General features: G+C 40.2%; 1 protein-coding gene and 1 non-coding gene across 2 annotated transcripts in view; one reads left to right on the top strand and one right to left on the bottom strand.

Moving 5' to 3' along the window:
• Positions 1-20,942, top strand: part of LOC114351858 (uncharacterized) — a 66,839-nt gene that overhangs the window by 28,999 nt on the left and 16,898 nt on the right. The window contains exons 4-20 of the mRNA XM_028303205.1: positions 671-774; positions 2,999-3,148; positions 3,991-4,117; positions 4,793-4,907; positions 5,737-5,854; positions 6,400-6,508; positions 9,337-9,440; positions 10,834-10,983; positions 11,940-12,066; positions 12,736-12,850; positions 13,988-14,105; positions 14,867-14,956; positions 15,591-15,714; positions 16,670-16,799; positions 18,063-18,166; positions 19,232-19,252; positions 19,746-19,934. Of these exons, the coding sequence (XP_028159006.1) occupies positions 671-774; positions 2,999-3,148; positions 3,991-4,117; positions 4,793-4,907; positions 5,737-5,854; positions 6,400-6,508; positions 9,337-9,440; positions 10,834-10,983; positions 11,940-12,066; positions 12,736-12,850; positions 13,988-14,105; positions 14,867-14,956; positions 15,591-15,714; positions 16,670-16,799; positions 18,063-18,166; positions 19,232-19,252; positions 19,746-19,934 (1,995 nt within the window). The remainder of the gene's footprint in view (positions 1-670; positions 775-2,998; positions 3,149-3,990; positions 4,118-4,792; positions 4,908-5,736; positions 5,855-6,399; positions 6,509-9,336; positions 9,441-10,833; positions 10,984-11,939; positions 12,067-12,735; positions 12,851-13,987; positions 14,106-14,866; positions 14,957-15,590; positions 15,715-16,669; positions 16,800-18,062; positions 18,167-19,231; positions 19,253-19,745; positions 19,935-20,942) is intronic.
• TRNAC-GCA (transfer RNA cysteine (anticodon GCA)) lies at positions 8,010-8,081 on the bottom strand. The gene has a single exon. It is a non-coding gene; the product is annotated as a tRNA-Cys (tRNA).

Genomic DNA, 20,942 nt, shown 5'->3' with positions numbered 1-20,942 from the left:
ATAGTAATTAAAATTGAGTGCCTCCTAACTGTCATAAATGAGATAAATCAGGATAAATCTGTAGGTATACGGTATACCTATTGGATGGAGATCGACTCTTTCTTCTAATTTTTAAGAGGTCCTGGGTTCGATTCCTTGAAGATCGGATTGTTTGGGAATTCAACATTCTTGAAATTAAAAATCTTTTGGAATCGAGCTACCTATTAAGATATCACTTTTATGAAACTCATCACTTCAATTAATAAAACAATAATCAATCAATTGATAAACTAAAAATAAGTGACATAAAAATGAAAGGCATGCTTAAAATACTGTTTAGTGGTGACGGCATAGTAGAAATAGTAATGTAGTAATATAAATGTTTTCTCTCTCCAACCCGCCTGCCAAGCGTAGGGATTATGACAAAACCCCCCACTAAAGTGTAGGGGGGTCATAGTCTAGATGAAGCTGGACTATGAGGTAGCTATACATTGCATTGCTATGCATTTAAGCATGCTCCTTGGTTTTTACTGCGATTTCGTACGATCACGCAACGTCTTTAACTCCTTGGCATTAAAGGATCAAGGGTACCTTTCAAGTTTTCAGTGGTTTTTGAGCTACGTGATAACAGATCAGACATTACATACAACGCTTAAATTTTTTATGCATTTATTTTATTCTTCTTTTCCAGACGATCACCTGTGACTGCGAAGCGACGCCCGCCTTCCAGCTGAAAGCTTTCAGCCAGAGAGGAGAGAAGGTCGAGGTCTCCCACTACAGGGTCAACGTTAACAGGTAACATGGAAATAATTTTATCGACACAGTACTTAATAATTTGTGTGGTCCACCCACAAGGTGGACCGACGACATCATAAAGGTAAAGCAGGAAGGCGCTGGACCAGGCCGCTACCAATCGATCATTATGGAAATCATTGGGGGAGGTCTGTGTTCAGCAGTGGACGTCCCATGGCTGAAATGATGATGATGATGATGGAGTAATAATTTTGTACCACCGAATACGCGACTTTATCTCAGTTTGACTGGAGGAGAATGCCGAATGACAACTTCGCCTTATGAAATGTGCATTTTAATTTATAAGTCATTTTAAGTTAATATATTAGTTGTAAGTTAGTCTTTTTGGATAATAAAATGAAATGGAATAAATATTTCTAACTGTAATTTGAAATAAATAAAAACATTTACAACAGAAGGTAGTACCATTGGTAGGTCTTTATCGCGCATCCTTTTTCAGAAGACATCGACTTAAATTGAATTTCTAAAGGATGAAAATAAAATAATATTTTTTTTTTGAGTTTTTATATTTCCTGTGTAGTAGTAAATTATCTTATTGTCTGACTTGAAAGAAGGAGGATTTTGGTGTTTAGATTTTGGAGATTTGGACAACTTTTCATGACACAATAGTGAAGTCCGAAAAGTACAATTTCCATCCATCCATAATATAAATAGATCTACAATTTGCTAAGTAATTTAAGTACCTAAATAAATGGGCAATACGGCTAAAAGTGTGAAATGTCCTCTAGGACCGAACTCCGAGGGGAATTCGTAATTTGTCATGGGCCCCATCAATATACCAATTCCCCAAATTACAAACATAATACACTTAGTAAAATAAAATGCCTCGTATTTTGTCATTACGTTAATTTGTTAAACGAGAATGTTAAAATTTCATTACTTTGATGTAGGTAGGAAGATAAAAAGACCAAAAACATTTTGCGGTTTTGTTTTCCCATACAAAAAATCGATAAAATCAACAGTAACATCTAACTACCTACCTATTATATTTGTATTTTACTCCCATTTATGTCGTAAAAAAAATATTTTTTACGAAACTGTCCTTGTTTGATTAATGTTTCTTAGTTTTTGTGAGTGTCACCCACCACGCATTTTAAAGATTTTTTAATCTTAATGTTTCCAATAGTGATATACAGTGTGAGTCACGATAAAGTGCACATATGAATTGAGGTAAAACTAGAACTATTTTTATCGACAAAAAAGAGGTCAAAAAATTTTTGAGTTTTTTTTTTTAAATTTTTATAGATTTTTATTTCTTTCAATTTTTGGTTTTACAAAAGTAATGCGATAGAAAATAATAAAAAGTAATAAAAACCACCGGTTATAAGGGCATTTTTTGGAGAAATTTATCAAATAACCAAAAAAACACGAATTTAAAAGCAGATTTTTTTCAAAAAGTATCATTTTTTATTATTTGTTGGCCTTTTTTGTGTATTTTATGTATTTTTTTAGTATCGCCTGTTATTTAGCATTATTATTGTTTTTATTTTATCAGGATATACCGCTTAGTTTAAAAGTTGTTACGTTTTCTTTATAATAAGTAATTGGAAGAAAAAAATTCTATGAAAAATTAAAAAAAAATCTCAAGAAATTTTTGACCTCTTTTTTGTCGATAAAAATAGGTCTAGTTTGATCTATTTTCATATGTACACTTTAACGTGACTCACACTGTATTAAAGTACTTAGTTTAAACATACGCCGGCCGTGACGTCACATCGGGCATTCCAGCGAGGTGCGGCGCGGTTAACTCGATAGGGTTTTAGGGGCTTTTCTTGCGTTACACATAGGTTTTACGCCCGTTTTCACAAACGATGCCAGCAAATTGAACGCACAGCGTTGAATAAAGCTCTGTGATTGGTGCGTGTGTCACTCTGTGCGTCCACGCGCGCCGTGAGACCTCATAGTAATGTTTGTAAATACGGGCGTTAATATGTTTTTTGTGATGATGTCCTATGTTATGACTTGACTTACTTGACTTATGGTCCTATGTCCCCTAGATGGGGCAGAGGGCGTCCACAACAGTCCTCCATCTCGTTCGGTCTTGAGCTTTTCGCTTGATCTCGCTCCAGGTTTTGCCGATCTTCTTCGCCTCGTCCGCTACAGTGCGCCGCCAAGTTTGCCTGGGTCGACCACGTTTGCGATGTCCACGTGTCCTATGTTATAAATCTTCCTATTTCTTTTTTATATCTTTCTTTTTTTCTTCCAGGTTCCGTGCCCGCCTGCACGTCACGTGTGTGACCGACAAGCTGACCGGCGACCTGAAGTGCGACGGCTGGCCCGAGGTCAAGGTGGCCCTGGCCCCCGTCGGGCCTCTCAGGCCCAATGCCACTGAGAGCAACCTGCAGACTGCTATAAGGTAAAACCATGATTAGGTATTGCAGTTACAAACGAGAGAGTTGTATTCGGAGTTCGATAAAAATCGATTCAATGAGATCACGGCTTCTATAAACGAATACCAGTACATAGAAAGGACTGATCTGAGAACTTCTCCGATCTTTCGTTCGTTCGTTTCAGCCAAATGACTGCTGTATTATAAGGTCCTGTCACCTGCCATGTTACGCATAAAAAAGGAATCCCTCAAGGATTTCCACAAAGACCGGTTCTGTGCTGCCCGCATCCAGGTACTTCCAGCGACCTTCACAAGATCGTCGGTTCACAAGTAGGAGGCCTGCTCACATTACGTCTTCCAGCCCGTGGTTGCCGCTGGAAAACTTTTCTGACACATTGCTCATTGCTCTATTCACTCGGGGAAAGCCAATGGGAAAGCTAGGATAAAATTAAAGCCCATACCTATTAAGTTCCTACAAAACTGTTCCTTTGTAGTTACATTGTCACGACTAATGCTGAATCGAGGACCTTTTCGGCATATTTTGTTCTCTGTTTACTTGTATCATATGTTAGTATTTTTATGTGTTAAATATTTTCTTCTTTCTTTCTTTTTCCAAACGGCCAATCAGTAAACCATAGCTTCAATCACACCAACGCGTGCATATCACCATCGCCGGCGCGATCATTGACTAATGACAGGTCGCGCGACCCATGACAGTCCGCGCGACCTGTCGTTGGCCTATGATCGCGCCGGCGATGGCGATTTGCACGCGTTGGTGTGGTTGAAGCTTAAGCCTATGTTTAGATTTGAACGTCCTGAGTGTGGCTGACATTAACAAATAATAACGTTCCATTTCTTGTACGTTCCAGCGACATAGTGGTGAGCGCGCTCCGCAACACGCACTTAGACTTCAACCTGTCCATGTACCCCACCTGTCCCCGACTCCGGCGGCATTTCGACACCGGCCCGCGGCTGCCGCTGCACTATGACTCTATGGTACGTGTGTTTATGGTATGAAAAAATACAAATTTGGTCCAAAGAAGCCTTTCATTTGCCGCAATTTTCTGCAGTGGATACTAAATTACTAAATGATCTGATAATGACGGTTTCCCTCCTAGTAATTGCCGTGAAGCGTTGACATTATGGTCGTGGGGATTTGAGGAATATAAATCAAATTCTCTATTTGAAGAGGGTCTTATCCTGCAGTGTAGATTAGATAGCCTAAGTAATGCTTGTTTCCACAATTAATCCCTAATCTTTAAGTAACCCCGATGTAAACAAAATACCTGTTATATATATGTGTTACCTTATGGGTCACTGAAAAATTAGGGATTGATGTTGACGCTCAGAACTCGATTCAATATCAGTCATACGAGTTAGATTCTGTCCTGTAAATGGTCTAAATGAAATTCAAACTGCTTAAAAGATTGAATCGAGTTTTCAGCGTAGTTCTGTAATATGGTAGAGCGTCCACTGGCTACCGGTAACAGGCGACTGGGAAAAACCTCCATTTGCTTTTAGTAAATTAGTATCGTGCTTCTGCAAATCCTGCAATGGAGACTAAAAGAGCTGATGATGTTGATAATGTTGACGATGACGATATTGATGATGACGATAATAATAATGGTGTAAATGATGATGAAGAGGTTGATGATGATGAATGTGTTTCAGCTCCAGCACGACCGTCAAATGTACACGTCGACGCCGAACTCGACGGCCGGCAGCGTACAGCTGCTCGGAGAGAAGCGACTGCTGGTCAAAGTCGTCGCTGCCAAGGATATTGGAGGTAATTGCGTATTTTGTTAACTATTTCTACTTTTGTAGGATGGTTATGGCAATCTATGTTTTCGCAATTTGTTCCGCCATCAGCTCGAAAAATCTGTTGACTTATAGGTAGGTATAATCTTTTGTGGTCATTAACGTGAATGTCTGTTTAACGAACGCAATTTAACGTCGAACGCGAAGGTGTCTGTTCTGAAAGTACACAACGGAACTATTGCCAGTGCCACCTCTCGTTCTCACCGCTGCAACTCCTGTGTAGCTAGGATCTACAGCTTGACCGCCAATAACCCAACCATTGAAGGTCAAGTATGTCCCGGGGGAAAGTTAAACTGTCATTGGACCCGCAACAAAATCAATCCGAAAAAAATAGAACTTCGAAGTTAAGGTGCGACTTTCCTCCGGATGACAGGTGACAAAACAAAGGCAGCTAATAGCTCGCAAGAGAGGTACTCACAATTGATGCTTATTGACCGTGGTGTGTCCTTTCCTTAAAGGTTTTCAGTTCAGTTCCGTACCGTTTCGTTCTGTCCCGTCCTGTCCCGTCCCGTTAAGTGTTTTTTTTTATGCTAGAGAAGGCAGGTAGGTATTTGACCGCAATCGCACCTGGTGTTAAGTGAGATGCAGTCTAGGATGGTACATATCTGCCCTGTAAGTGCCTATTCACTCTCGCCTTGAAAACTCCCGGATTATAGTGTTCAGGAAATACACCAGCAGGCAGCGAATTCCAGTCCCTAGTTGTTTGCATTATAAACGAGTCGTCGAAACGCTTAGTGCGAGCTGGTAGAATGTCGACAATGTAAATCAATCAGAAGTTATAAAGACACTGTTTCCAGGCAAGTCGGGCTGCATAGCGCCATACTGCGTGGTGGAGATGGACGAGCCGCCGCAGAAGAACCAGACCGCCTTCAAGAAGGACACCACCTGCCCGCAGTGGGAGGAGCACTTCCTCTTGTAAGTATATTAAATTTCTACTTTAAACGCTTCTTTACTTCTCTGAAGATGCCTATAAAGCTTATGAGTTTTACGACCTTTGAGTCATTTGTAAATGCTGAAGTTTGTGTTGATATTCTATAAAGAAGGTATACCCATGACAATGTAAACATGGCCTAAATGTCTATTGTAGGGCATTTCATTATAAAGAATGCTTTTCGTGTTTATAATATCGAATCTCTAGTTTAACACCACGTTGGGCGCCAAAATTTTGTTGCTATTTACCAAATAAAATTAATAATTTATCATACACAGCGATACATGGCAGAAATACATATATCAATAAGTGAGAGACTATGAACGATAAAATCTTTTTTTCCAATTATAATAATACTTCGATCATAGAATTAGGTACTACAACGCACGCCAGCGTCCTGACGGGCGCGCGCGTGACACTCGACTGATATAATACCCGCCGGCGGGGCGCTTCGCTGTAGGTAATTATCGGATGTACCGCGCGGAGTGAGCCAGGCCTGCTTTAGTGTTGCGATTCTAGCTACTAACAGCATCGTTCTGTTCCAGCAAGGCATTGGCGTGGAGCTGGTGCGAGCGCTGGAGACGCATCCTCCGCAGGTGTCCAACGTCTTCTGCGAGTGCGACTCCAAGGATGACGTGGTAAGTTGCTGTTTATAAAATTCCGTTAAAACTTAAAGCTTTATACGAGTATCATTTTTTATACACAACGAGGAAGCGCTTGGCCTGTATCTCACATGGTAAGTGATGATCAGGCCGAAGGTGGAAGCGAGCGTCACTCGGAATCCTCAACCACGGAGGAACTGGCTATCTTACCTCTAACTGCCGGAACACAATTACAATGCTGTTAATATAACACAAGTGTTGTTATGGTGACAGACTTGGGTAAGATGGTGGTAGCTAGCCAGGCGGACCTAGAACAAGCCCTACCACCAACCAAACCGAACAGAAAAATCTGCCCCCACTGGGAATCGAACCCGGGACCTCGGCGTCTGAAGCAGGTGGTCTTACCACTAGACAGAGGTGGATTTCTGCTTTCTGTTCTGTGGTCCACCCCAGGATTTTGGCCTAACCGATTTGAAGATGATATTGATAGTACTTACTCATGATCCAGTCGCAACCCCCCATCCCCCTTCGTATCATGTCATGTCAGGGGCCAGGCCCCTAAAAATTTCCCCTATACGCCAATACTTACTTGAACCACATGAGTAAAGAAACTGCATGTGATTGAAGACCAAACAAAACAATTTAAAATAATCGCTTAGCTAATACATTCGACATACAATAATGATGTCATTCCCATCAATAAAAGAGGATGACACACTGCAGTGTCACAACAATACAAAGGCTGGGTTGCACCATCATACTTTAACTTTGACAAACGTCAAAAATCTTTCAGACTCCATACAAAAAACACCGGTTATCGTTGTAAGGATTAAAGTTAGATGGTGTAACTCAGCCTAAATGACATTATGACACAAATTCACTTACGACAATCACAACATCCTCCTTTAAATTGTTGTATCCCGTCGTAACTGTTAAAGCCATTTAGTTAACATACTGTTTGTAAACTAACAATGTATTATAACGTAAAATAAACTACTAGTTATGCGTTGTGGATCTAAAAAAGCTCACAAAAAAGTTTACAAGTTGAATAGGCCTCCGTAGTCCATTGGATAAGAATAATAAATAATCCATAATATAAAAATGAATCGCAAAATGTGTTGGTAAGCGCATAACTCAACAATGCCTGGACCAATTTTACCAATTCTTTTTTTTTTTGTTGATCCAAGAATGGCTTTTACGCCAAGAAACATCCGATTTTTCGGATCCGAAATCTAGTATACTCGTAATAATAAAATAATTTATTTACTTTTGACTTAGATCTGGGGTTTGAGTTTCAGTTGGGACATACAGAGCTTTATATAGTTTCATTTGGAAAACTGTTGACGCATCAGAATTCTTTTTTTACTTTAATAAAGCTTTAAAAAGTTTAATATTCATTTAATAAAATAATAAATTAATGATTTGACACTATGAATGGACACATTTAACAGAATCGCTTGAAAATATTACTCCACTGTATTGCAGCTGAAAGCTCGTTCTGTGTCAAAAAAAATAACCAAAAAACATTTCAACCCTTAGGGGACACCCGGATTTGAACCGGGGACCTATCGATCTGCAGTCGATTGCTCTGCCACTGAGCTATATCCCCTGTTGAGTGAACACTCCAATAATAATTAACTTTTAAAAAAAATAAAACCGACTTCAAGTGCGTGAACACAAAAAAAAACTAAAAATTGAAAATATTGCGTATAAAAAAGTTCATCCCCAATTTTCTACCCTTGGGGATTGTTTTTTCTATTATTAAATTTAAATGGGACCACCCTTGAGGTATTACCTATACGCAGAAAAAAGATTTGTTCAAATCGGTTCATAATTGGCGGAGTTATCGCGTAACAAACATAGAAAAAAAAACATACGGGTCGAATTGAGAACCTCCTCCTTTTTTGAAGTCGGTTGAAAACAAAATCATATTCTAATGACAAATCACTATCTTTGTGTAGGTGGCTCCCTACTATCACTTGTTTTTTTTATACTGAGCTTTATCTCTTTGTAGATAGTAATTAAAATTGAGTGCCTCCTAACTGTCATAAATGAGATAAATCTGTAAGTATACCTATTGGATGGAGATCGACTCTTTCTTCTAATTTAGAGGTCCTAGGTTCGATTCCTTGAGGATCAGATATTGATTTTAAGAAAAATATTAAGGTTTTTATTGGGAATTCGACTTTCTTGAAGTGAATATCGTTTAGAAGCGAGCTAAGTACCTAATTGATATGACTTTTATCAGGTTTCATTAACATCAATTTTTTTAAGACTTATAAATTCATAAAGAAGAATACCCGCGATTTCGTCTAGTTCTGGCGCTGGGTGCCAGCCGCTACTAGGCTTATGTTCAGCAGTGGACGTCTTGTGGGTGAAATGATGATGATGATGAATGGATAATCAGCCCATATGGGACTATTCCCACCACTGCAACTCCTGTGTAAACAGAGGCAGCTTCATCATCAATAAGAACCCAACCAGTGACGGCCATGTTTGTCCCGGGGAAAGTTAAACTGTCATTGGACCCCCGAAAAGAAATAGGAACTACACATCAAACAGAGAACGGGCAGCAGCGCTCTCTGAAAAACATCAATCTTTTGAACTGCTATCTCCAACCCGCCTGCCAAGCGTGGGGATTATGGCAAAACCCTCCACTATAGTGGAGGAGGCTCATAGTCTAGCAGTAGACTGTAAAGGGCTGTTGATGATGATGATGATGAAAGAAATGAATCAGAAGAAGGTAGGAACAGTTCGAATTTAAATATTATTTAGGCATACCTACCTAAGGGATGAAAATAGGAGGAGTTTACATACCTATTTAGATAAGTATTCCTATTTATTTTGTTTTACTTCTGTTCCAGACGATCACCTGTGACTGTGAGGCGACGCCCGCCTTCCAGCTGAAAGCTTTCAGCCAGAGAGGAGAGAAGGTCGAGGTCTCTCACTACAGGGTCAACGTTAACAGGTAACATAGAAATAATTTTATCGACACAGTACCTACTTAATAATTTGTGTAATCCACCCACAAGGTAGACAACGACATTAAGGTAGCAGGAAGGCGCTGGACCAGGCCGCAACCAATCGATCAACATGGAAATCAATGGGGGAGGGGGGGCTATGTTCAGCAGAGGACGTCCTATGGCTGAATGATGATGATGATGATGGAGTAATAATTTTGTACCACCAAATACGCGACTTTATCTCAATTTGGCCCTAAGGTTGACTGGAGGAGAATGCCGAATGGCATTAACTTCGCCTTATGAAATGTGCATTTTAATTTGAAATAAAAAAAAAACATTTAGAACAGAAGGTAGTACCATTGGTAGGTCTTTATCGCTCATCCTTTTTCAGAAGACATCGACTTAAATTGAATTTCTAAAGGAATTTCTAATTATCTTTTTTTAGAGTTTTTACATTTCCTGTGTAGTAGTTAAATTATCTTATTGTCTGACCTGAAAAAAGGAGGAATTTGGTGTTTAGATTTTGGTGATTTTTGTGGACAACTTTTCGAAAAGTACAATTTCCATCCATCCATAATATAAATTGATCTACAATTTGCTAAGTAAGTAAGTACCTATAATAAATTGGGCAATACGGCTAAAAGTGTGAAATGTCCTTTAGGACCGAACTCCGAGGGGAATTCGTAATTTGTCATGGGCCCCATCAATATACCAATTCCCCAAATTACAAACATATAATACACTTAGTAAAATAAAATGCCTCGTATTTTGTCATTACGTTAATTTGTAAAACGAGAATGTTAAAATTTCATTACTTTGATGTAGGTAGGAAGATTAAAAGACCAAAAACATTTTGCGGTTTTGTTTTCCCATATAAAAAATTGATAAAATCAACTGTAGTAACTACCTACCTATTAATTTTGTATTTTTACCCTAATTTATTTAGAAAAAATATTTTTTACAAAATTGTCTTTGTTTGATGAATGTTTGCACTCACAAGTTACGCATTTTAAAGTTTTTGTAACCTTAAAAAAATAGTATCCATAATGTTGTATAAACAAAGTACCTAGTAAATACTTAAACATACCCGGTCAAGTTAACTGCGCACCAGGCGACCGTGACGTCACATCGACGCTCTGGTACGTGCGAGAGAGAATCGAATACCAGCGAGGTGCGCAGTTTTAACTGTTAACTCGATCGGGTTTCAGGTGCTTTTCTCACAAACGATACTTACTTAAGTGAAACAGCAAATCGAACGCACAGCTCTGTGTTTGGTTCGTGTGTCACTCTGTGCGTCCACGCGCACTGTGGAACCTTATAGTAACTTAATGTTTGCGAATACGGGCGTAAAGTGTTTTCTTTGTAATGTCCCACTGTTAAAATCTTTGTTTCTTTCAGGTTCCGTGCCCGCCTGCACGTCACGTGTGTGACGGACAAGCTGACCGGCGACCTGAAGTGCGACGGCTGGCCCGAGGTCAAGGTGGCCCTGGCCCCCGTCGGGCCTCTCAGGCCCAACGCCACTGAGAGTAATCTGCAGACTGCTATAAGGTAAAACCATGATTAGGTATTGCAGTTACAAACGAGAGAGTTGTGATTCGGAGTTCGATAAAAATCGATTCAATGAGATCACGGCTTCTATAAACGAATACCAGTACATAGAAAGGACTGATCTGAGAACTTCTCCGATCTTTCGTTCGTTCGTTTCAGCCAAATGACTGCTGGATTATAAGGTCTAATACCTGCCATGTTACGCATATTTTTAAGACTGTAAACCCTTGAAAAGGAGGCTGACAATAGTGACTGAGTTTCTTGCGCTGCTTCTTCTCAGCACTGGCCCATTTATTGTCCCGAAGCAGTGGTAGGGTTAATATTGGGACGTGTAAAAGTGCTATTTAACAGCCTATTTGCAAAAATAAATGAGTTTTATGAGTTTCATAAAAAAGGCCTCCCTCAAGGATTTCCACAAAGACCGATTCTGTGCTGCCCGCATCCAGGCATACTTCCTGCAACCTTCACCAGATCGTCGGTTCACTAGTAGGAGACCTGCCTGCCCACAATACGTCTTCCAGCCCGTGGTTGCCACTGGAAAACTTTTCTGCCACATTGCTCATTGCTCTATTCACTCGGGCAAAGCTATAGGATACAATTAAAGCCCGTATTATGTTCCTGCAAAACTGTTCCTGTGTAGTTACATTGTCACGCTCACGACTAATGCCGAGTAGAGGACTTTTTCGGCATATTTTGTTCTCTGTTTACTTGTATCATATGTTAGTATTTTTATGTGTTAAATATTTTCTTTTTTCTTTTCCAAACGGCCAATCAGTAAACCATAGCTTCAATGACCCATGACAGTCCGCGCGACCTGTCATTGGCCTATGATCGCGCCGGCGATGGCGATTTGCACGCGTTGGTGTGGTTGAAGCTTAAGCCTATGTTTAGATTTGAACGTCCTGAGTGTGGCTGACATTAACAAATAATAACGTTCCATTTCTTGTACGTTCCAGCGACATAGTGGTGAGCGCGCTCCGCAACACGCACTTAGACTTCAACCTGTCCATGTACCCCACCTGTCCCCGGCTCAGGCGGCATTTCGACACCGGCCCGCGGCTGCCGCTGCACTATGACTCTATGGTACGTTTGTTTATGGTATGAAAAAATAAAAATTTGGCCCAAAGAAGCCTTCATTTGCCGCAATTTTCTGCAGTGGATACTAAATGATCTGATAATGATGATTATGACGGTTTCCCTCCTAGTAATTGCCGTGGAGCGTTGACATTATGGTCGTGGGGACTTGGGGAATATAAATCAAATTCTCTATTTGAAGAGGGTCTTGTCCTGCAGTGCAGATTAGATAGCCTAAGTAATGCTTGTTTCCACAATTAATCCCTAATATTTAAGTAACCCCGATGTAAACAAAATACCTGTTAGGTATATGTGTTACCTTATGGGTCACTGAAAAATTAGGGATTGATGTTGACGCTCAGAACTCGATTCAATATCAGTCATACGAGTTAGATTCTGTCCTGTAAATGGTCTAAATTAAATTCAAACTGCTTAAAAGATTGAATCGAGTTTTCAGCGTAGTTCTGTAATGTGGTGGAGCGTCCACTGGCTACCGGTAACAGACGGGGAAAAACCTCCATTTGCTTCTAGTAAATTAGTATCGTGCTTCTGCAAATCCTGCAATGGAGACTAAAAGACCTGATGATGTTGATAATGTTGACGATGACGATATTGATGATGATAATAATAATGGTGTAGATGATGATGAAGAGGTTGATGATGATGTATGTGTTTCAGCTCCAGCACGACCGTCAAATGTACACGTCGACGCCGAACTCGACGGCCGGCAGCGTACAGCTGCTCGGAGAGAAGCGACTGCTGGTCAAAGTCGTCGCTGCCAAGGATATTGGAGGTAATTGCGTATTTTGTTAACTATTTCTACTTTTGTAGGATGGTTATGGCAATCTATGTTTTCGCAATTTGTTCCGCCATCAGCTCGAAAAATCTGTTGACTTATAGGTAGGCTAATCTTTTTCGGTCATGTGCTTTTGTGGTCATTAACGTGAATGTCTGTTTAACGAACGCAATTTAACGTCGAACGCGATGGTGTCTGTTCTGAAAGTACACAACGGAACTATTGCCACCTCTCGTTCCCACTGCTGCAATTCCTGTGTAGCCAGGATCTACAGCTTGACCCCCAATAACCCAACCAGTGAAGGTCAAGAAGGGGAAAGTTAAACTGTTAATTAATCAGAAGAAAATAGGAGGACTTCAAAGTTAAGGTTTGACTTTCCTCCAGTGTGCCTACCATGAGTTTACGTTAGGTGAGTTCGCTAGCGAATACGTCAAAAAATTCTATGAAGGTCTTATTTCTTGAAAGTAGCCACTAGGGGCGCTGCACAATATGTCATACATTTAAATGTCATTTTTTTACGCAGTCGCTAGCGAGCACACCTAACGTAAACTCATGGTAGGCACACAGTACCTCTAGTAGGAAAAACTATTTATAGCCGCCCTAGGGGGCGCTGTTTAATTTTTCATACAAAATTTTTCGATGACACTTTGAATACGCAACGAAACGAACTCGAAAGTTTTTCCTACTAGAGGTACAGATGACAAGTGTCAAAACAAAGGCAGCTAATAGCTCACAAGACAAGAGACCCACAATAATTGATGCATATTGTCCGTGGTGTGTCCTTTCCTTAAAGGTTTTCAGTTCAGTTCCGTACCGTTTCGTTCTGTCCCGTTCCGTTCCGTCCCGTTAAAAGTGTTTTTTTTTATGCTAGAGAAGGCAGGTATTTGACCGCAATCGCACCTGGTGTTAAGTGAGATGCAGTCTAGGATGGTACATAATTATCTGCCCTGTAAGTGCCTATTCACTCTCGCCTTGAAAGCGCTCGGATTATAGTGTTCAGGAAATACAGCAGCAGGCAGCGAATTCCAGTCCCTAGCTGTTCGCATTATAAACGAGTCGTCGAAACGCTTAGTGCGAGCTGGAAGATTGTCGACGATGTAAATCAATCAGAAGTTATAAAGACACTGTTTCCAGGCAAGTCGGGCTGCATAGCGCCGTACTGCGTGGTGGAGATGGACGAGCCGCCGCAGAAGAACCAGACCGCCTTCAAGAAGGACACCACCTGCCCGCAGTGGGAGGAGCACTTCCTCTTGTAAGTATATACCAACTAAAGTTGCCAACGTAATCTGAACCTTATTCACTTGTGATAAGGTTGAATTTTGAACTTTTTCAATGAACATAGGATAGGTCGATAAGCCTGTGTGCTATAAAGGATTAACAGCCGCCGAAATGCACACTTTTATTGCAGTTCACCATAAGCCAATGATAAATGCCAAAATCTGTAAGCATTTTTGTGTTTAGAACAATATTTAACACCACGTTGGGCGCCATTATTCAATTGCTGCTTACCACAAGTAAGTAATCTGTGGTTTTGCCTACAGTTTGATAAGGTCTGAGTGTGAAACCAGTAAAACGCTATTTCCCAATGTTCAAATTCAAATTGAAATTATTTATCAAACTTGCGATACAAAGTTCAAATACCAGTAGGGCGTCAATATTAATTTCTTACTTACGACGTACTAGGTAAACTGTGGTTTTGCCTACAGTGTGATAAGGTAGAAATCTGAGTGTGAAACCATTAAAATTATTTCCCAATATCAGCATTTACTACTAAGTTCTAATACCACGTTGGGCGCCAATTTCCTATAGCTTTCCTATACATACATACTAAGTTATTTGTGGTTTTACCTACAGTAAGATATTAAGGTAGAAATCTGAGTGTGAAATTAACACAACTCTAGGTAGGTATTTCTCAAAATTATCAATCTTGCGACACCAAGTTCTAAACACCACGTTGGGCGCCAAGTTTTAAATAGAACATTTTTGTACTCATAATAATTGTCGTTCTTCCAGCGACCTGTCTCCGCAGACAGCGGAGCTCCTGTTCGAGGTGTACGACCGCACTGGCCCCCCCTCCCCCGGCGGAGGTTCTACACAACATAGGTTTGTATTGAGTTATTTGAGTTCTTGAGTGGAGTGGAGTGACTCGTCAAGCGTAGTGGACGTTCTTCAGCTAGATAGAGTGAAGATTATGAGAAGTCACTAGCAGAAGTAGCAGAAGCATGAAGCGCATAATGGTCGCCGATGTCTAGCAGAGGACTGCTATAGGCTAATGATAAGTAATGATAATGATTAATAATTTAGTAAAACACGGTAGTTAATTGTAATCGTTTTTAGTACTTTTTTTTTCTAAAAATAAAAAAAAAAAAAATTGTTTACGTAAACCCTGTCTTTGAAATCTGGAAGTGTAGCATCTATAGGTCTTGTCCTTAACTCAGTGCTGCCTGAGGTACATGGGAGCGGCACGAGAGGGTGTTTTTGTAACGTCAGACGTCAGCAAAACTTCAGATGTAGGTACTTAAGATTTGTTGTATGCTATGTCACAGACCCTAAAAACTTATAGTTCATGTAACTTGTCGAAATAACGACTTTGACTTTAACCTTTCATTAAATTTCGGATTCGACACTCCCACTTAGACCCTCGTATCAGTAGACTCTAACTTTAATTCTGCTGCTTATGAAAAGTCATAATTAACTTCTTGCTAGACTTTACTATAAAAGAAAACTCTTTTTCCAGGTTCCTCGGTCTAGGCCTGGTGGGAATAGACGAGCTGCTGGCCGCGCCGTCCCAGCGGCAACAGATCGCGCTGCAGACCCGGCCCATGGAGGAACACGACGTGTCCGGGACACTCACTGTGGAGGTATGGGACACTTTATAAGAAAGGGACAGAAGCGTACTAGGAAACCAATGGCTCTGGTGTAAAAATATTGTTTGTTTTTTCTGAATGAGGGCTATCGTTTTAGCGCTCACCAGTTAGCGCCACTGTAGAGTAAGGTCCTGTCACTTGCTAGTAGCGAAGACAGTGGCGCCAACTGGTGAGCGCTAAAGTGGTAGGAGGACTATCGCATTTGCACTCATCAAGATGGCGCCACTGTAGAGTAAGGTCCTGTCAATCGCCAGGGGTGCCAACTGTTAAGTATAAAAACGATAGCCCTCATTCTACTAATATTGTGTCATAAAGTTGCCATAATTAATGTCGCGTTGCATTTTTATTGATTTTCCGAAGGTGTGACTTTTAAAAATTTGCATTCAATACGAGGTTCGGTGGTCTGGTGGCCCCATATGCCATGAGGCACCGGTACACTGCTCTATGTAGCCTTCCCATAGCCTTTGATGGAGGGCCAGTAGCAAGCATATCAGAATAATGAGGGCTATCGTTTTTATACTTAACAGTTGGCACCCCTGGCGATTGACAGGACCTTACTCTACAGTGGCGCCAACTTGATGAGTGCAAATGCGATAGTCCTCCTACCACTTTAGCGCTCACCAGTTGGCGCCACTGTCTTCGCTACTAGCAAGTGACAGGACCTTACTCTACAGTGGCGCTAACTGGTGAGCGCTAAAACGATAGCCCTCATTGGGATAAGTCACAAAAGCTTAGACGCTCGCCTGAAAGACTAGACAAAGTTTCAACAGTTGTTATTCCGGAATCTTCTTTGCTCCAGATATTTCCTTATAAATAGTTGCTCCTACTTCGCTCGGTGAAACGTTACCGGAATGAAAAATTATAACAAATAAGTACCTATACGAATATTTTACGACTCGAGACCGCGCGTTAATACAATTTATTCACGAATCTACCCGTTTTGTTCCAGTTCCTGTTCATAGAAGGCGCCGATATCCCCGACCTAGGCTCGCGGCCGTTCAAGATCAAGGAGAGCCTGCGGACGCTGTCCCCGCAGGGACACATGACCACCACAACCAAGACTGTCTTCAAGCAGAATGGTAAGACTGGCAACAAATTGTATATTGGAGTCTTAGGCCTGCTATACACGGACAGCTTGAAGCAGTTAGGTAGCTTCAAGATGCGACTGCATAGCAAACTACGGAAACAGTGTAACTGCTCGAGAGGTTCCGTGTATGTGTGTACGTAGTGTACTGTAGTTTGCTATGCAGTCGCAGCTTGAAGCTGTCGGATACTAGCTGCTTCAAGCTGTCCGTGTATGGCGGGCCTTAGGCCCAGAACACACGGTGAAAGGCAACTGCAACGAAACTGAAACTTCTAGTTACTTTTGAGTTGCATCTAAGTTTCTGCCATAGCGTTTCGTTTCACCATGTGTTCTGGGCCTTACGCCTGTATTCACAAACATTACTATGAGGTCTCACAGTGCATGTGGACACAGGGTGACACACGAACCAATCACAGAGCTCTATTCAATGCTGTGCGTTCGATTTGCTACTTCACTTAAGCAAGCATCGTTTGTGAATATACGGGTGTTAGTAACACCACGTTGGACGCCAATTTTATATTGCGTTGCAATCATTTTGTTTAACTCTCCCGGGAGAAACTTGGCCTTCACTGGTTGGGTTTTTATTAGCGGTCAAGCTGTAGACTCTGGCTACACAGGAGTTGCAGTGGTGGGAACGAGAGGTGGGATTAGTTCCTTTTTACTAGGGATCATTCAAACCAGGGATGTTACGGAGCTTCGACACCGGTTCCGTTAAGTCGGAACTTCCGATTATTATTACACCTTCGGTTCCGACTTCGGCTCCGACACTTTTAAATCGGAGGTTTTAATCGGAGGTCGAAGCATAACAGCGGCGACGGCGGCCTGTGTCGACTGTTAAGAAATAGATTGGACGGAGACAAAGCTTCAAAGCTTTTATTCGTAAAGTATAATACACTACTTTTGGAGTCAATTCATTTGATTTAATTTGTTTTAAAGCTTTTGTTCATTTAATATAATGTGTGTTCTTGTTTATTTGGAAATAATATGCAATTTTTTTTTCATTGTTTGTGTTTTATTTTATAATTTAAAAAAAAATGATTAAAGATTTGTCTGTGAATAAAATTCTTTCTCATGCCACCACTTCTGACCCTGCCTCCGACTCCGATTCCGATAAATCAAATTTAAAAACTCCGACTCCGACTTCGGTTCCGATAAAACTACCTCCGTTACATCCCTAATTCAAACCACACTTTTCATGATGATTACAAACTAGGAGCTATACCGACAGCCTTTCAAATCCGACATTTATCTTTCCCAGGTCATGACAGCAATCAGCTGACGGAATCGGCGCTGCGAGAGCTGGAGCTCAGCCCTACTAGCGCTGCCAATAAGTCCACACTCATCATACACTCCGTACAGAGGGTAGGCATACATAATTATAGACAGGTAGCCTGATCCAGGGGGGACAGTTCTGATAAGGGATTGGGAAGAGAAATCTAGAGGGGGTAGTGTGATCTAAAGCCCGGACTGTGAGCACGTAGAATTTTGTCCAATGACCCCAAGCTACGACTGTGCGACCGGCGCCCGCAGTGAGTGTGCGAGCGCGACAGCAATATAATTACGCGCGAGCGATAAGGGTAAGGGGCGTAGCTTGGGGTCATTGGGCAAAATTCTACGTGCTCGCAGACCAGACTATAGAGAGTATAATATGGGGGTGGGGCAGTCTAGAGGGGGATGGCTCATCATACACTCCCTGCAGAGGGTAGGCACACATTAGAGACATAGATAGCCTGATCTAAGAGGGATGCAGTCTGCTCCAGAGGGGAGAGGGTAGTCTGGTCTAGAGGGGGTTGGCTGATCCAGAGGGGGATAGTCTGTTCTAGGAGGGGTTAGTCTGATCTAGAGGGGGTAGGGATACCTTTGTTGGGATAGGTGTACCAGGGGAATTTGATTCCAGGGGGTAAGGGGGCAGTCTAATCCAGGAGGGAGTAGTCTTTAGAAGTACGTATGTATGGTATTTTAGAAAGGGTTTAAGATTCTAAATAACTAAACGTAAGGTATCAGAACAGATATTCTTAGACTAGGTATTTGTGTTTTTTATTAAAAACTTAAATTTCGTTAGTTTAACTCTGTGAGTGTGAGAGTTCGTGTGTGAAAGGAGTGATTGTATTTGTCCACCCCCATAATTAATTGTGTGATATCATAATCTTGTAAAAATCGTTTGAAAACGATTTATTCATTGCCTAACTGTATTGTAAAATAGGTTTTATTATAATGTCATTTTAACACTGTCTGGTGGTAACTTTGAAACATTTAAGTATTTCCCTTATCTACTTTTTTTTTATTTTCTTCACTTATTTTTGTTTTTTTTTTGTTTCATTGTTGCAATGGTGTCTCAAATTTACCACCAAAGAGTAAAGAGTGATCGTGTTAACGTATTTTTGTTTTTTTTTTTTCATCCGCGTGGTGCATGACATGAAATTATAGGAGCCGAAGAAATCTATAAAGGTGGGTTCATATTCATACTTAATTAATAACGATTGGGTCTTTTTATCGAAATAAATAATATAAATTATTTTAATTTTAATATCTTTTTATCGATAAAAAGTATCCAACTGTATTTTTGTGTTGGTAAAATTGCATTTTAATACAGTCCCTTTTGTACAGAACTAAAAGCCTAGCTAGTTTTTCCAGCATGTTCCATGCCCTAGTTTAGTCTATCATTTTGGATGTCATTTCACTGAGTTTTTTTATTCTTATCAGATCTTTTTCTTGAATCTTCTAATTTTATGAGGGAGAAAAAGGTGATGTAGGTACTTCTCAATATTAGCATTCTCTATTTCCAACAGCTCTTCCTGTCATGATGAGAGAACGGAGCTTTTTAGTGCCATGTCACAAAAATGAATTAAATTTTAAAAGTAGTTAATCCAATTCCTAGTAAAATGACGTCCAATTGTGTGTTGTTTGTTTTACACTAACATTCCAAAACTCTCACAAAAAGGTTGAACTAACCGATTGCGGCAAATTCGTCGAAGTCGAACGGGAGTTCATAGACAAGGAGGCCCAAGAGAAACCCATAGAGGAGGTAGAGGAGGGTGTGAAACAGAAATCGGTCACCCCCAACCAATCTCCAGGAAAAAGTGTGAGGATAAAAGAAAATGGCGACAAAATACCTGAGAACGGAGAAGCGGTGAGTTGCTAGCCGTTGATAGCTACACTTTTCTGACTTGGTGGTGGGAAAAGGAACTATAATAAATACATAATGTTGTGGGTTAAATTCAATAATTTATTTGCTAGAATACACATAATTAAAAAAGCGACACCTAGTTGAATTTTTTTCCTGCTCCTTAAAACAAAGAAATATCTATAGCAGAATCGATTTCACGGTCTCATGGAGCGAAATACCTTACTTAGTTTACATACTATCGGCCACAGAGTTAACTATCCATTTCCGTTTTTTCTCTCGCTCTCGTCAAATGGTGATTCTTTGCGATAGAACGAGACGACATGACTGGCAATGGGCAGTTAACACTGTTGCCGATAGTACGAAAAGAGAGATCTAGTTAACACTTTGGTGTACTTAACCACTGAGATAGAAAAGTCAGTAGCTATGATCTACAGTTGAAATATCATTTTAACTCAGAATCATTTTAAGTACTTTTTTAAGAATTCAAAGGGTATCAATTACATTTACGAATTTACATAAATGAATCCTAAAGGTAATCACCTTGATATTTCAACTTAACGGCATTTTTATATTGTGTCGTTTTAAAAAATAATTTATTAATTAACTAATAGTTATGCGCATGACTTCACTTTATTCTTGTAAATCTGGTAAGACGCACATATTATTTTGAAACGATTTATTTATTTAAGTATTTATATCGCATATTATTATACAATTTATATTTGTTTGTAATTTTATTACTACCCTACTAGATAATACAGAGCACAGCATAAATAAAGCACAAGTTTTTTGAATTTTAAGGTAGCAGTTCTGTAAATAAACGTCTCGTAAAACAAAACAGAACTGACACCCATCTATTACACTTTTTTCATTGTTTATACTTTATTTTTACATAGAAATAACTATGTAATAAATGTAAATTAGAAATTATTTTAACATTATTAAAGATATAGGTAAGTAGATCAGCATTAAAAAAAAAAATTGTTTATATGAAAAAAACATTTTTTTCCA

Source organism: Ostrinia furnacalis, unplaced genomic scaffold, assembly GCF_004193835.3.
Source record: "Ostrinia furnacalis isolate ACB-3 unplaced genomic scaffold, ASM419383v2 OfSCF0093, whole genome shotgun sequence".
NCBI lineage: Eukaryota > Metazoa > Arthropoda > Insecta > Lepidoptera > Crambidae > Ostrinia > Ostrinia furnacalis.
Note: the sequence above shows the minus strand (reverse complement) of the source record. Positions and strands in the feature narration are given on the sequence as shown.